This window comes from Panthera pardus, unplaced genomic scaffold (assembly GCF_024362965.1).
Source record: "Panthera pardus isolate Hobbes unplaced genomic scaffold, ASM2436296v1 HiC_scaffold_12, whole genome shotgun sequence".
Taxonomy (NCBI): domain Eukaryota; kingdom Metazoa; phylum Chordata; class Mammalia; order Carnivora; family Felidae; genus Panthera; species Panthera pardus.
In genome coordinates, this window is record NW_026526677.1 from 96,303,359 (window position 1) to 96,318,125 (window position 14,767).

General features: G+C 49.7%; 1 protein-coding gene across 2 annotated transcripts in view; it reads right to left on the minus strand.

Moving 5' to 3' along the window:
• The window catches only part of SORL1 (sortilin related receptor 1), a 172,679-nt gene that overhangs the window by 50,353 nt on the left and 107,559 nt on the right, over positions 1–14,767 (minus strand). For both annotated transcript variants that reach the window (XM_053900357.1, XM_019468850.2), the window contains exons 22-25: positions 12,118–12,291; positions 9,765–9,878; positions 5,831–5,953; positions 2,117–2,236 (exon numbers count right to left, since the gene is read on the minus strand). In XM_053900357.1, coding sequence (XP_053756332.1) covers positions 2,117–2,236; positions 5,831–5,953; positions 9,765–9,878; positions 12,118–12,291 — 531 coding nt within the window. The remainder of the gene's footprint in view (positions 1–2,116; positions 2,237–5,830; positions 5,954–9,764; positions 9,879–12,117; positions 12,292–14,767) is intronic.

A 14,767-nucleotide genomic window follows, 5' to 3' on the forward strand; every position in this document is an offset into this window, starting at 1 on the left:
TCAGGAAATGAAGTGACACGCCATACATCCTAATGAGCTCACAGCTGACCGCCATCGATTCGGAGATGACAGGGAAGGAGAATCATCTTTAAATAGCTTTGGAAGAACAGCCATGGGAACAGGGGAGCAGGTGAGGTGCAAACACTCTACATTTTCCCCAGACAGCCCTGCCAGAAAAAAATGAGAGAGGAAAATCAGGAGTCTACGGTGAGCCCACCCATAGAAACGGGTTGATCATTCATCCCGGAAGATCAGCACATGCTGCTGAAACACAAAATTGACTAACGCGGTTGTGCTAACAAGATGTTCAATCATTTTGCAATTTACAAACTGAAATGCCCAAGTGCACCCCTCTAATTTATTACCCAATCATCCACCCAAACCCACAGCTTCCAGACAGCACTCGTGGTTCCTGGGCTGACGGCAATTCCTTCACAGACCTTGGTTTTTCCTCCTTCTGCGGGCCATGCTCATGTTTGGAGAGAAGCATTTTCCTGCAGTGCCCCCAGAACAGAGGTTCAGACACTGACAGATCACACCAGAAAGGACAAAGGGCAAGTTCAGGGTAAGTTTGCAAGGGGACAGAATTTGGTAACATCACAGATCATCCTGTGGGATGACAGGGCATTCGGGGAGGGCCATGTACTCTTTAAGGCCACAGGAGGTCACCTCGAAACTCAGATGAGTACAGAAAAGCAGTTGTGTAAATTGCCAAATTGACAAAAGTTCCCTGAACAGGCACTCTTCCCAGGGGCTGGGCAGTGGGAGAACACAAAGGGGTCAAAGGTCACTTCTGCCCTACAGGAACCAAATCTAAAGCATCACGACACAAGATGTCTCTATTTACATTTGGGATCTGATCACATAACCTTCTTTTTATTTGCTTTTACACACTGGTAGGCATGCTTCGAGCTCCCAGATGCTGGGCAGTGTAGGAACCGGTGGGGCACGCTGGGGGCGAGAGAGATTAAGACAGGGGCCTTGGAAGTCCCGCCACAAGAGCCATGATCCACACTGCATGAATGACAAGTTAATGTAGTTAACAGTGAATTGAAAACCAAAGCCGAGAAGCAGATCTGCCCTCACCACGACGAAATGGGTACGTGAAACCACCTTAGCCCCATCACTGGAGAGATTTAAACGTAGAACTGAGTGAATTTCAAGAAGTTGCAGAGAAAATTTACTCATCAGGCAATGGGATCAGTCTTTTTTTTCCCCCCTCCACAGCGTTCCCAATTCTTCGTTCTCCTCCACTCCACCGTAATGTAAATGGGCCCCATTCATTCATTCGTTCATTCATTCATAAAAAGTAGTATAATGAACATGAGTGAACCCATCACTCAACAGAAGAATTCAAACATTACCTCCACATCACACCGCCCAGCCTTTCTCTCATATCCTCATGCTCTTTCCAACTTTATTTTTCATAAAATCTTGCCCCAAACAGGTGCACAGTACACTTTAGGCTTTCACCGTTGGGGAATTCTCTGATGCTCCCCATTCAAAAACCTGAGCTAGGAGCGCCTGGGCGGCTCAAGTTGGTTAAGCGTCTGACTTCAGCTCAGGTCGTGATCTCACAGTTCATGGGTTCGAGCCCCGCGTCGGGCTCTGTGCTGCCAGCTCGGAGCCTGGAGCCTGGAGCCTGCTTCGGATTCTGTGTTTCTCTCTCCCTCTCTCTCTGCCCCTCCCCCATTCACGCTCTGTCTCTCTCTCTCGCTCTCTCTCTCAAAAATAAATAAACATTAAAAAAAACAATCAAAACCACGAGCTAGTCCAGTGCTACCCAATGTAGGGTCCCCAGACAAGGGACCAAGTCTGTCAACTGTGTATTAATGGTCAAGAAGAAATAAGCTTGAGCCAGAATGTGAACCGACTGTATCAGGATACCCGTTTAGTCAATCCTTTTTTCACAGCAAGACCTTCTCCATGAAGAAAGCAGGATGTTGGTTTACCCGTCGGCACAAGCTCATCACAGACCAGCTCTCTGAGGAGCAGCCAATTGGCTGATGTCTACGGTCCAGTTCTCAGAGCCTAGAGTCTACGATCACGTAGGGCTGCGAGGCTAACCAGCGCACATACAGACAAGCGCCGTTCAGGGAGAGCAGGAAGTACTGACCGGTGCAGTTGGCTTCATCAGACCAGTCTCTGCAGTCATTGTCCCCGTCACACACCCAGGAGGAGCGGATGCACATGCCCGAACTGCAGTTGTATTCGTCACTCCGGCACTGGTGCATTTCTGCAGGAGAGACCACAGAGAGAGACCACACAGCCGTGGGGACAAAGCCTCGCTCATAATTCCATTCTGGCGCCAGAGCCCCTCAGGGTTAGCAGGGCACGCATTATCCGCATCATCCCCAGTTATGCAGACATAGCACGGACTTGCACCGGGGATTTGCAAGGCCGCTGAGGATTGATTCCAGCCAGCATGCTGCAAATGGGGTACGGGTGCCCCGAGATACTCCTGCTGCTGGTTGCCTCCAGGAAAGAACAGGGTTATTCTCGGTGCACTCTGCAAATATTACCACCGTCTATGGCTACTGCGATGGGAAGGTTGGGGGGCGATGCTCTAGTTGTCCAAAAAGCAGAATTCTCAAGAAACAGAAGCCTTCTAGTATCAGCCTGTGGTTTCAGAAAGGGGGTAGTGAGAACTCCAAGGGGGCTGATTAGGATGCGATGCTCAGATAGGGGAACGTGAGGTCAGTGCCGAGCTCCCGAAACACAGGAAACTGGGGAGCTTCTGTGGGCAGAGCTCCAGGGATGTTGGCTGGCCAGCTGTCTCTAGAAAGGTGGGGTCCTGAAGCAAATGAGCCCGTGCAGCCTGGCCAAGACTTGCAAGCAGGCTTCCCTGGCAACACCATTTACAGGCCCTGGGACCATCCTTTAAAACAGAACTTTCGAACGGAATTAAAAAAAAAATTTTTTTTAAGTTTATTTAATTATTTTGAGAGAGACAGTGAGAGCGAGTGGGGGAAGGGCAGAGAGAGAGAGGGAGAGACAGAATCCCAAGCAGGCTCTGAGCTGTCAGCGTGGAGCCCGACACGGAGCTCGAACCCACCAACCATTGAGATCGTGACCTGAATCGAAACCAAGAGTCAGACGCTCAACTGAGCCTCCCAGGCACCCCTGAAATGGAGTTTTAAAAATTCTATGTGGGGCGCCTGGGTGGCTCAGTGAGTTGGGCATCTGACTTCAGCTCAGGTCATGATCTCATGGTTCATGAGTTTGAGCCCCGCGTCGGGCTCTGTGGTGATGGCTCAGAGCCTAGAGTCTGCTTCAGATTCTGTGTCTCCCTCTCTCTGTCCCTCCCCTGCTCACACTCTGTGTGTGTGTGTGTGTGTGTGTGTGTGTGTGTGTGTGTGTGTGTGTGTCTCAAAAGTAAATAAACATTAAAAAAAAAAAAGATTCTATGAAAACAGAGGTAGCCAAGTCTGGGGCCCAGAGGTAGCCAAGTCTGGGGCCCAGGGTGACTCCCTGAGTTGCCCTCATTCAGGAGACAAGTTGAGGGTGAAGTTGGGGATTCAGATATTTAAGAGGACCTGGCTCTGAGGATGTCAGGGCCTGAGACCCCAGGATGGACTCAGGAGACACCAGCATGAACAGGCTCATGAAGGGAGAATCCGGCCAGCGGATGGTCAAACGTGTGCCCAGTGAGCGACACCACTGGGGTCTCCTTCCTACCAAGCTGTGCCCTTCACCCCTCTGAGGGCGCTGAGGAGGAGATGGAAGAAATGCAGGGAGAACAGCACTGGATCCTGAAGACTGCTTTCCAGAACTTCCTATGTGTACAGAGATGAGGGAAAATGACGTGATCCCACAAAATTCCTCAGAGAGCCAGGCTAGGAGCATTTCCCCTGCTCTCCTCATTTCAGTCCCTGGGGTCAAACTGCCTGCTGGTGAAAACAGCAGGCCCCATCTGTAAGCACAGGCACAGCCTGACCGGACCTGCCCCGTGGGTGGGCAGAGAGAACTGGCACGGCCACACCAACTCATCATGATGTCTGGGGTCAGCGTCTGGCCTCCGTTCTCACTTCCCTTTCATGGCCAGGATCCCTCCAATCTGGTACACTGTGTGCAATGTGTAATGTTTCCTCCTTGCACAGTCAGCAACGCGGAGTTGGGTACCAGAGCCATTCACCAAGACAGGCCTCGTGAACCGGGGCAGGGCCGGTGCCGGGCAGCAGCGGGGGTCGGGTGGGAAACAAGGCTCCGGGTTCCTACTCTGACAGAAACTAATAGCATCACCTGAAATATGTCCCTTCGGTCATTTAATTGGAAATTGAAAGGACCTGAACTAGAGAACTCCTTATCACGCCTTGCAATTCCAACACACTGATTTTTCTAAATGTAAAAACCTCCATTCGGGAAACAGATGTTCAAACTACGTTCGTACCATCTGCTGGGCTTCTAACAGAGTTTACTGAGTTAGACTGGTTTTAAAAAACGTTCACTGGGGCGCCTGGGTGGCTCAGTCGGTTAAGCGGCCAACTTCGGCTCAGGTCACGGTCTCGCGGTCCGTGAGTTCGAGCCCCGCGTCGGGCTCTGGGCTGATGGCTCGGAGCCTGGAGCCTGCTTCCGATTCTGTGTCTCCCGCTCTCTCTGACCCTCCCCCGTTCATGCTCTGTCTCTCTCTGTCTCAAAAATAAATAAATGTTAAAAAAAAAAAATTTAAAAAAAAAAATGTTCACAAAGGTATTGATCTGTGTGTTCGGGAGGCTAATCTCACAGCCGCCCAGATGTGTGGGCCAAGTCTGTTCCACATACAGCTGTTACGAACCGCCTAAATTCATTTAGAAATCTTCCTCACTATCATATCCATGCTTACAGCGCCTCTGCAAGGTACAAGCAGGGGCTGTTATTTTTTGAATGAATCATTCCTACCATGGTGGTCATGCAGCTGGACTATCATAAACCCAGAGACGCTTTCAGAAATCCTGCATCAGGGCGCCTGGGTGGCACAATCGGTTAAGCGTCCAACTCTTGATCTCAGCTCAGGTCATGATCTCATGGTCTGTGAGTTTGAGCCCCGTGCGGGGCTCTGCGTTCGTGGCACAGAGCCTGCTTGGGATTCTGCATCTTCCTCTCTCTCTGTCCCTACCCTGTTTGCACGCACACTCTTTATTTTTCAAAATAAAAAATAAACTTCTTTAAAAAAAATTGAAAGGGAAGGGAAGGGAAGGGAAGGGAAGGGAAGGGAAGGGAAGGGAAGGGAAGGGAAGGGAAGGGAAGGAAAGGAAAGGAAAGGAAGGAAAGGAAAGGAAAGGAAAGGAAGGAAAGGAAAGGAAAGGAAAGGAAAGGAAAGGAAAGGAAAGGAAAGGAAAGGAAAAGACAAGACAGGAAGAGAAAAGAAAGGAAAAGAAAAGACAGGAAGAGAAAAGAAAAGAAAAAAAAGGAAAAGAAAGGAAAAGAAAAGAAAAGAAAAGAAAGGAAAGGAAGAGAAAAGAAAAAAAAGAAAAGAAAAGAAAGGAAAAGAAAAAAAAGAAAGGAAAAGAAAAGAAAGGAAAGGAAAGGAAAGGAAAGGAAAAGAAAAGAAAAGAAAGGAAGAGAAAAGAAAAGAAAAGAAAGGAAAAGAAAAGAAAGGAAAGGAAGGAAAAGAAAAGAAAAGAAAAAAGAAAAGAAAAGAAAAGAAAGGAAAGGAAAGGAAAGGAAAGGAAAAGAAAGGAAGAGAAAAGGAAAAAAAAGAAAAGAAAAGAAAAAGAAAAGAAAAGAAAAGAAAAGAAAAGAAAAGAAAAGAAAAGAAAAGAAATTCTGCATCTGTAACCCACAACAGCCCAGTGAGCAAAGAGTGTCGCCCTGCTCAGGAACGGGGCTCCTGGACGTCGTGTCTCCTTACCACAATGACTTTCATCACTATTGTCTCCACAGTCATCCTCGAGGTCACATTTGTAGGAGAGGGGGATGCAGGTCCCGGACTCCTGGCAACGGAACTGGGTATCCAGATCACAAACGGTAGTAGCTAAGACAGGAGACACAACATACTCGTTAGGAACAATTCATTCCCCCTGCCAAACACAAACATTTCCCTGGAGAGCCAACCAAGGGGGGGGAAAAAAAAAAAACAACCATGAGAACCTGAAATTTACGACCAAGGGAGATCAGAGCGTGTCTTTCGGTAGACAGCTTCCAGATGGGAACCGGGCTGGGAAAGTGAGAAACCACCATCCAGCTGGGAGAGAGACTGATGGGCTGGACTACCTCCTACGATCCGCTCCGACACGGAGGGGTCTTCCTAAGTAAGTGGCAGAAACACCTTCATCTAGAAAAACTACCATTAAAGAAGCCCAATGTCGCACAAGAAGCTGGCACCTCCTCGTCTCGATGACACAGGGAGCGTTGGGCAAGGATTCTGCAGCGTGCACGCGGTCCCTGTTGTCAGGCTTCAAATCCTGGCTCTGCCTCTGCCTCAAGCAATTAACTTTAACCTCCTTGAGCCTGTTTCCTGCACAGCAGGAAGAGGATAAGGTGATGGGGCCAAGTGCTGTGATGACAGAAAGACTAGATACGGATCTCTCGGTTCTGTTATCTACCACTTACTTATGTAACCTAACCGTCCTGTGCCTCTGTGTTCTCCATTGTAATGTGGAAATCATACAATACCTACCCTGTGACAGGCTTGTGAAAATAAATAAGGAAACAGGTTTGGGACCAGAGCCCATTAGATAGGCTGTAAAATAGAAGAGGCTCCCACCAGATGTCACGTCTCTTCCTCGTCCTTCCTCTGCCCGACTGCATCCGAACGGGTACAGATTCCTCTCCCTCTTTGGAACAGAACTTATTTGAAGGTGAGCACAACCCCCTGACCCCAGCCAAAGACCCTCCAGGAAAGGCTGCTCTCGGAAGCAGCTGACACACAAGGTAGGATGTGACAGAAGAGAATCCTGGGGCGGAGGGTGGGGCTGTGCCGTGAAATGAAAAGCCAACGCTGCCGTGACACATCCCCAGCAGCTCTTATTTGAGGCTCCATTTCTTCTCTGTAATTGAGCTCATGGTGGGAGGCAGAGGATGAATGCAAAAATGACAAGGCTGCAGGGGATTCATGTCAAAACCCAGAGCACCTGACAGCTACCCAGCACAGGAGCGTGTGTGCGCGCAAGAGGGAGATGAACTGACAGGATGCCCCCCTGCCACACCCCCTGGCAGCTGACGGGATGTTGCATTTAACTTCCCAGACAGGACTGCCCAGCCACAGCCTGCTCCTTTCCTGCAGCCCTGCCCTCGGCCGGGGCGCCTCCACCGTCAGGATAAGCGCGGCTCTCCTCCTCCTTGATAAGGGAGCCGCTTGAGCAGGCACAGACAAGCACCACTCTCTTGGGTCCCCTGCCACCCCTCCCCTCTGCCACATCTGACTGGTCGGGACTTGGGCCAAGTGGAGTCAATGGAGAAAGAACAGAGCAGCAAGTAAGTCCCATGGTCCCGGGAAGGTCAATCCCAGCTGACGGTGACACCAAAGCAGGGCGGGTTCAGAGCCAGCTGCCAACTTGACCCAGAGGACGAGTGTGAACTCTCTGGAAGCCTGTGAGGCCCGTGCAGAGCTCACGGGCTGGGCGGGGAGAGCGTCAAGTCCTGAACATGGAGGGAGGTCCTTCCCTCCTAACGCTGAACCAACACAAGATCCCGGCTTATCCGTCGAGTAGACACCAAAACCCAGGGTAGAATCCCCATCACTGGACACAAGGTCGTCTAGTTTAAATCTCTCTGCTTCCACCAAGCCTAATCATATCTTGGCAATCTTCACCCAACGTGCCAATTCTAAGAAGCGTCTCCTCTCCCACCCCATTGTGTAATAAAGTCCTTTCCAAGGTAGGCTCCCCTGTTGTTCATGTGGACAGTTTTTAAGGAGCTTTGGCTCTTCCCCCACAAACACCACACCTTCCTGAGACTCTGGTAGAAAAGAAAAGAAGAAAACACCCAGATAGCCTAACGTTCTCCCAAATCTGCCATTCAGTAAGCTCTTCTCCCTGGGTGTGAATGGCAACCACTGAAACCAAAGAAAAAATCATTAAGAAGAGGTTTAGTAAAAACCTCCTGTGAGCCAGGAAGGGCAATACGTAGTTTTATCAGTGAACTGACTGCTCCTGAGGTTACTTTCTGGATGCAACAGCCTGGGAACCTGGCACAGCCCCCACAGGTGGCTGGCTAAGTACGTCCACCGGAGGCCAGAAGAGTATATGGAGCCAGGAGGCACCCATCGACCTGTTCTTACAGCACAAAATGGTCAACGAGCTTTTGGATTTCCCATGGGGAAATATTTGAAAGAGAAGCCTGCGGATTAGTTTCTGGCTTGCCTGCTCCCGGTCCGCTTCCGCTCCAGTGCATTCTTCCTAGTCCTTATCTTTCCAAAGACAAAAATCTCATCGTGTCATTTCAACCGTTCCCAACTGCTCCTCTGAATAAAGCTCACAGGCCCTTGCTGCTCTGGGGACCATCCCTAGGCCAACTCTCCATTCCTGTCACCGATGCCCCACACCACGCACTCTGACCTCTGGGTTTTCATACCTGCAGTTCTCTTGCCTACCACGATATTCCCTCCACCTCTGCTTGGCTCACCTCTACCCACCCTTCTTCAGGGCTCTCCATTAATACCTACCCAAGCTTGATTTGTGTGCTCTTCCTGGACGCATATGGTGCGTCCCCATCACAGCACTCATAGGCTCCTCTGTAACTGCCTCTATTTTTCCAACTCCCCTACAGACTGTAAACTCCTGATCCACCTGTCCACCTGATCACCTGAGGCCAGGCACAGAGCCAAGCACAGAGCCTAGAACAGAGCACAGAGCCTAGAACAAAGGAGTCCTCAACAAATACTTGCTGAGTGAATGTCTGAACGTATTACTCACTGTCAGAAGGCAAAGCACCTCCTTACAAGGTAATGTCGAAGCTACTAAAAGTTAAAAACTGGAAGTAAATCAATTACCCATGATACGTAGTTATTTGTTTGTCTTTAAGCCTTGCTAAACACAATCATATATTTTAGTTGTTACCCTTAGAAAGTATACACTCTTTGGAGTGGATGTTTCCATGCACACCTATCAACAGCCCCGCATTTCATTTTTTTTTTTTTTAATGTTTATTTATTTTTGAGACAGAGAGAGACAGAGCATGAACGGGGGAGGGGCAGAGAGAGAGGGAGACACAGAATCGGAAGCAGGCTCCAGGCTCTGAGCCAACAGCCCAGGGCCCGACGCGGGGCTCGAACTCACGGACCGTGAGATCGTGACCTGAGCCGAAGTCGGCCGCTTAACCGACTGAGCCACCCAGGCGCCCCAACAGCCCCGCATTTCAAACCAAACCAGGCATCGTCAGTGAATTAGGATGATCACTCTAGAGCCTGGCAGGCAGCTGATATCCGCCGATTGGAGTGGCATACAAAGTAAAACCTGTTTCCAATCTCTGAAAAGGTTGAATTTACCGATCAAGGAATGTCACCTGGTCAACAGCTTTATCACAGTAGTAGGGCCACAGTTACAGCCCAGGCCGCCTGACGCCCCAGGCAGCTCAGTTTCAGCCACGAGATGCTTCTTGGTCAACCCCTTGTAGTGAGCACTTCCCTCACCTGTGGGGGTTGGGTGTTAAACAATAACCCGTATCTAAGTGGCGGTGGAGACATGTTCTTCTCTGTTCTCCAAGCCCCATCAGCCTAAACGGGCATCGCTGATCATGAGGGGCCATCCGGGGTGGCAGGTCCGCACCTGGGAGGAGCTGACCGGCCTCGCGAGTAACCACAAACGTGTAACATCCCAGACGCCCGGCCAAGCTAAGAGACTCACGGCAGTTTCTCTCGTCGCTCATGTCGCCACAGTCGTTGTCAAAGTCGCACCACCAAATGCTGTTGATACAGTTCCCGTTGCTGCAGCGGTACTGGTTACGGAGACAGGTGTTCTCTGGCCGCGGCGGCAGGCAGAAGAGGAAACGAAACCAATATTATTCTTACTGCTGGACCGCAAGACTCTCCTCTTTTGACTTTCCGCTTCTCTTCCTCAAATAACAGGCCTTAAATGGCCAAGGGGGGGGGGGGGGGGTGCCAAGCTCACCTGCACTACTATAGAGGCCTCCTTATTTCCTCTTTCAATTACAATTAAGGGGTAAGAGGGAGCTAGAGAGGTGCCGGGGGTGGTTACAAGAATGAAAAAGGACAGTGATGGTGCAGGTTGGGTCCAATGGGTAGATACCAGCCCATCAACGTTATAAAATATTAATCATCCAAGGAACTGCTTAAGGGACTATGTCTACACAGTATGAAAACATACATAGTCAACATAGTTATAGCCATCTGTATTCTGTACATAGTATTATATATATTCATAGATCTTCAATTTTTCAGTCAAGTAGGTACCAAAGGATACACAATACTCTGAGGTTTTTTTCTACCCGTGACACACAGGAGAAAGAAAAACGCGTTGTTTGGTAAACTGAGTCTAGAACACGTGATGACTGGCCTCTTGTTTGGGTAACCAAAGGCATTCTAATGGAAAATATAGAAAAGCCTTTCCCTCTCCTCTTGGTTAACTTAGCGTTAACTTTGTTTCTTTCTAAAACAGATGTAAGAGGATGTCCAGAGCCTGAAAGAGAATCTCCCGTGTCTAAGAAGGGCAGGGTCATCTTTTTTCCATTTATATTTCTTTTTTTTTTAAGTGTATTTATTTATGTTTAGAGAGAGGGAGCAAGGAGGGTAGGGGCAGAGAGAGAAAGGGAGTGAGAGAATCCCAAGCAGGCTCCATACTATGAGCACAGAGCCCAATGCGGGGCTCGAACTCACACACCGTGAGATCATAACCTGAGCCGAAACCAGGAGTCGGACGCTTAACCGACTGAGCCACACAAGCACCCCTCCATTTGTATTTCTTATGGAAAAGGGACCCCAGGGCCGCTTCGTGTGTTCCCCCCGCCCGGGACTAAGAGGCTGCTGTGAGGAGGGAGGCCGTGATTACAAAGCAAATATAACCTTGGGAATGAAAATAGCAGGGGTTCGGACGCTTCCTGGCAGGGCCCCCTTCCAGAGGTTCCCCTCACTGACAGTAATATACGGGGCCAGGACTGCGGAGGTGGTAAGGGCACAAATTAGACAGGAAAGCAAGACGAAGACAGGTTTTCAGAGGAAAAGTTTTAGAACCTATGTATTCACATTCAAAGCAAGAATGGATGGGGTTGTTAGAGCCAGTTGGTCACGGCGTGAGGTAAAGCCTCAAGACCCTCTGCAACGTCATTGTGAACACTCTGGTTGTTTCTGGGCTAGTGTTGCGGGGGCGGGGGGGGGGGGGCGGACAGGGTGTGGGAAAGAGCTGCTGCTGAGCCCAGGTGAGCTGTGAAGGGGTCCGACCAGTCCTTTCTCCAAGTCAGGTTTGGTCCAACTGACAGGAAGCAGGAGAAGTTGAGAACCCGGATGTAGAGGGGTGGATGAGGAAAGGAAGAGGCAGAACGAAGGGCGTCTGGATGGCTCAGTCGGTGAAGCGTCTGACTTCGGCTCAGGTCATGATCTCACGGTTGGTGAGCTTGAGCCCCACGTCGGGCTCTGCACTGACAGTGCGGAGCCTGCTTAGGATTCTTACTCTCTCCTCTCTCCCTCTGCCCCTCCCCTACTCGCTCTCTCTCTTTCTCTATCTCAAAATAAGTGAAAATAAATAAATAAACAAACAGGGGCGCCTGGGTGGCTCAGTCGGTTACGCGTCCGACTTCGGCTCAGGTCATGATCTCGCGGTCTGTGGGTTCGAGCCCCGCGTCGGGCTCTGTGCTGAATGCTCAGAGCCTGGAGCCTGTTTCAGATTCTGTGTCTCCCTCTCTCTCTGCCCCTCCCCCGTTCATGCTCTGTCTCTGTCTCAAAAATAAATAAACGTCAAAAAAAATTTAAAAAAAATAAATAAATAAATAAACAAACAAACAAACAAATAAATAAATAAATAAAAAGAGGCAGAAGGAGACAAAGAGGGGACTCCCACTGAGGACTGAAGTACCACAGGCCTCAGCTCCTGAGCCGGGATGTCTGTATGTATCTAGCGGATTTGATTCTTACCCGCGGCAATTTCAATAACCCAGCAACGTGGGGAACACACAGCACTGGGAAGGGAAGGGGAGGGGAGGGGAGAGGGAAGGAGGAAGGAGGGTAGAAAAGAAGAAGGGACGCACCTTCTTTGACACAGGTGCTGTTCTCCCGCTGATAGCCCTGCGGGCAGTCGCACATCAGGTCCCCGGACGGGAGGACAGTGCTGGACACGCCCTCCGGACACCGGCAGCTCTTACCGTTGTTGGCCCTGGGCAGGCAGAGCAGGCTGCACGGCCTGGACACACAGGCGTTGCTTCCTGGAGAGAAGGCAAGCGGCGGTCACATCCAGGTTAAAAAAAACACCGAACGGGATACTGACATCAACACAACCTGCTCGTCGTACAGACACACGACGGCGCGGAGCGCAGAAAGAGAGAAAGGGGAAGGGCCGAGTGCGGGGGCTCGAACCTCGCCGACAACCTCTGCTCAGGGCCGGGCGTCCGCTGTTCCTCCTGGGAATTTGGAATTGGGGTGATGGAAAAACAACAGAGCAACTGGGGAGCCCGAGCCGGGAGAGAAGTCACACGGCGTGGGTGTCAAAGGTGAGGCAGGACAAACCAAACCCCGTGCAGGTCAAGGCTGTGCAGAAACAGACTCCAGAGAGGCAGATGGGAGAATACGGCAGACTTCCAGAGGGGAGGGGAAGGGCCACACCAGGGCCCCGCAGGGAGAAGGAGAGAGAGAGACAGAAGTGGTGTCTTTACCATTTCCTGCACCTGTCCCCACAAGGCTCACCTCTGTTTCCTCTCTTTGGGTTCCTTACAATCTCTATGGTTTCGTTTGCACTTTTTACTTGAGTTAGCTTGACTGGGTTTCTGCTCCTCTGACCCAAGAACCCTTAACAAGAACATGCACCTGAGTAATGACAGGGCCCAGACGAACAGCCGGGTCTCTGCTTTTCAATTCCTCTGCGCCCGAGTGCAGCGGCCGAGCTGAATAAAAAGCCAGCCACGGTGCCCATTAGCCTCAGTGCTATCTGTCATGCACTAAATCCACACAAGGACTAGTTAACATTGATCTATCCCTATTTCCAGTCTTTTCTCTGGTTCAGCTTTCCACAGAGAGGGCCAGACGCAAGTCCATAAAATCCTTCGCTGCATTCTGGAGAGAGAACTTTTGTGGATGCACAATGATGGGAAAGGGATGTTCCTACCCTCCACATCCTTCTGGCAAGGCGGGAGAGGATGCACACACCACTGGGTAAAAGCTGGAAACACGATACAACCATGGAGCACCATAAAAGCCACATAAATTATGAAATGTAAGCGTGTTCTTTTGGCTGTGACTGTCCATCATCAAATTCGGGGGGAAATACACATAAACGCTCTGATAAAACTCAGCTGATGACAGTCCTTCAGCTGTGCTGTCTAACGGACAGACAAACCGACCACAATCACATCCAGGTAACCTGTTTCCATGCGGGGAGATTTTAGCCATGTCATTGCCTATACTGACCTGCAGGTTGGAAAACAGGGCTCGTTAATGATGACTGGTATTAATATGGGTGATGACACGCTCAGTGGCTTTGGATGTGTTGGCACTTCATCAGTGTTTAACTAGCACACGCATAAAAATAAAAGTCACCATGATATATAGCAACAGTGTTGTTTAGATGCTAAGGACCGGAGAGTACGAAGCATTACCAAAGACACGAAATACATTCGCAGAGGAGAATCCATATGATGAAACATTCAAAAGGGTTCTACAAATATTTAACCAACTCCACAGGTAGAGTTTCCACAGCAGAATAACCGGTTGACTAGAGCAGAAATGCCAGAGATCAGTTCACCCTGATCTGTTCCATGAGGAGAGATTATTCCTTTTTCAAAATACACATGCTCTAGGCTACAGGGAAGAACACAGAGCTGTCACTAATGCAAAACAACTCCAAAACGATCTGGAACATGTTCTTTGTATTCAGAGGACAACACAGCATTCAGTGTTCCAAGAAATGGAACGGTAACAGAATACTTAAAAAAAAAAAAAATACTCCAGGACAGGATGATGTTTTCACATGGGCTATGTCTGTAAAAGAACACGACTAACACTTTCACATGTGGAGCAAAGGTTTCTACCCAAGGAAGCAAGAGCCAGAAGCACCGAACCCAAAATGGGGTTCTAAATTTTTTTTTTTTAATGTTTATTCATTTTCGAGAGAGAGCGTGAGCAGGGGAGGGGCAGAGAGAGAGGGAGACACAGAATCGGAAGCAGGCTCCAGGCTCTGAACTCTCAGCACAGAGACTGACTCAGGGCTCTAACTCGTGAACCACGAGATCATGACCTGAGCCGAAATCAGACACTCAACCGACTGAGCCACCCCGGCACCCCCAAAATGGGGTTCTAAACAGAGATGTATACGGTCTGAGAGGCAGTGTCCAGAGGCAAACCCCAAACCAAGCAGACCCAGTCACTGACCCCAAGAGGTACACTGGGTAGGAGCTTATGGGGTGCCACAGAGAAGCTGGGAGAGCATGGAAAGAGTAGTCAGCAGAATTCCACCCCCAGAACATGGCCACGGACTCTATACAGGAGGCTGCAGTCTTGCATGGGCAAAGAAGACAATACAAAGACCATCAATCTGATATAAAGAGTGGACAAATGGCAGTCATCATCTCCAAAGATGTCCCCTTCAAAGACCAAACAGCCCCATGATGCCTTCATTGGGCAGATTCAGAACATATTCAGATCTCCTCTTTGGAAAATTCCTCCAGAACCAGTTTAGGACACAGAAAT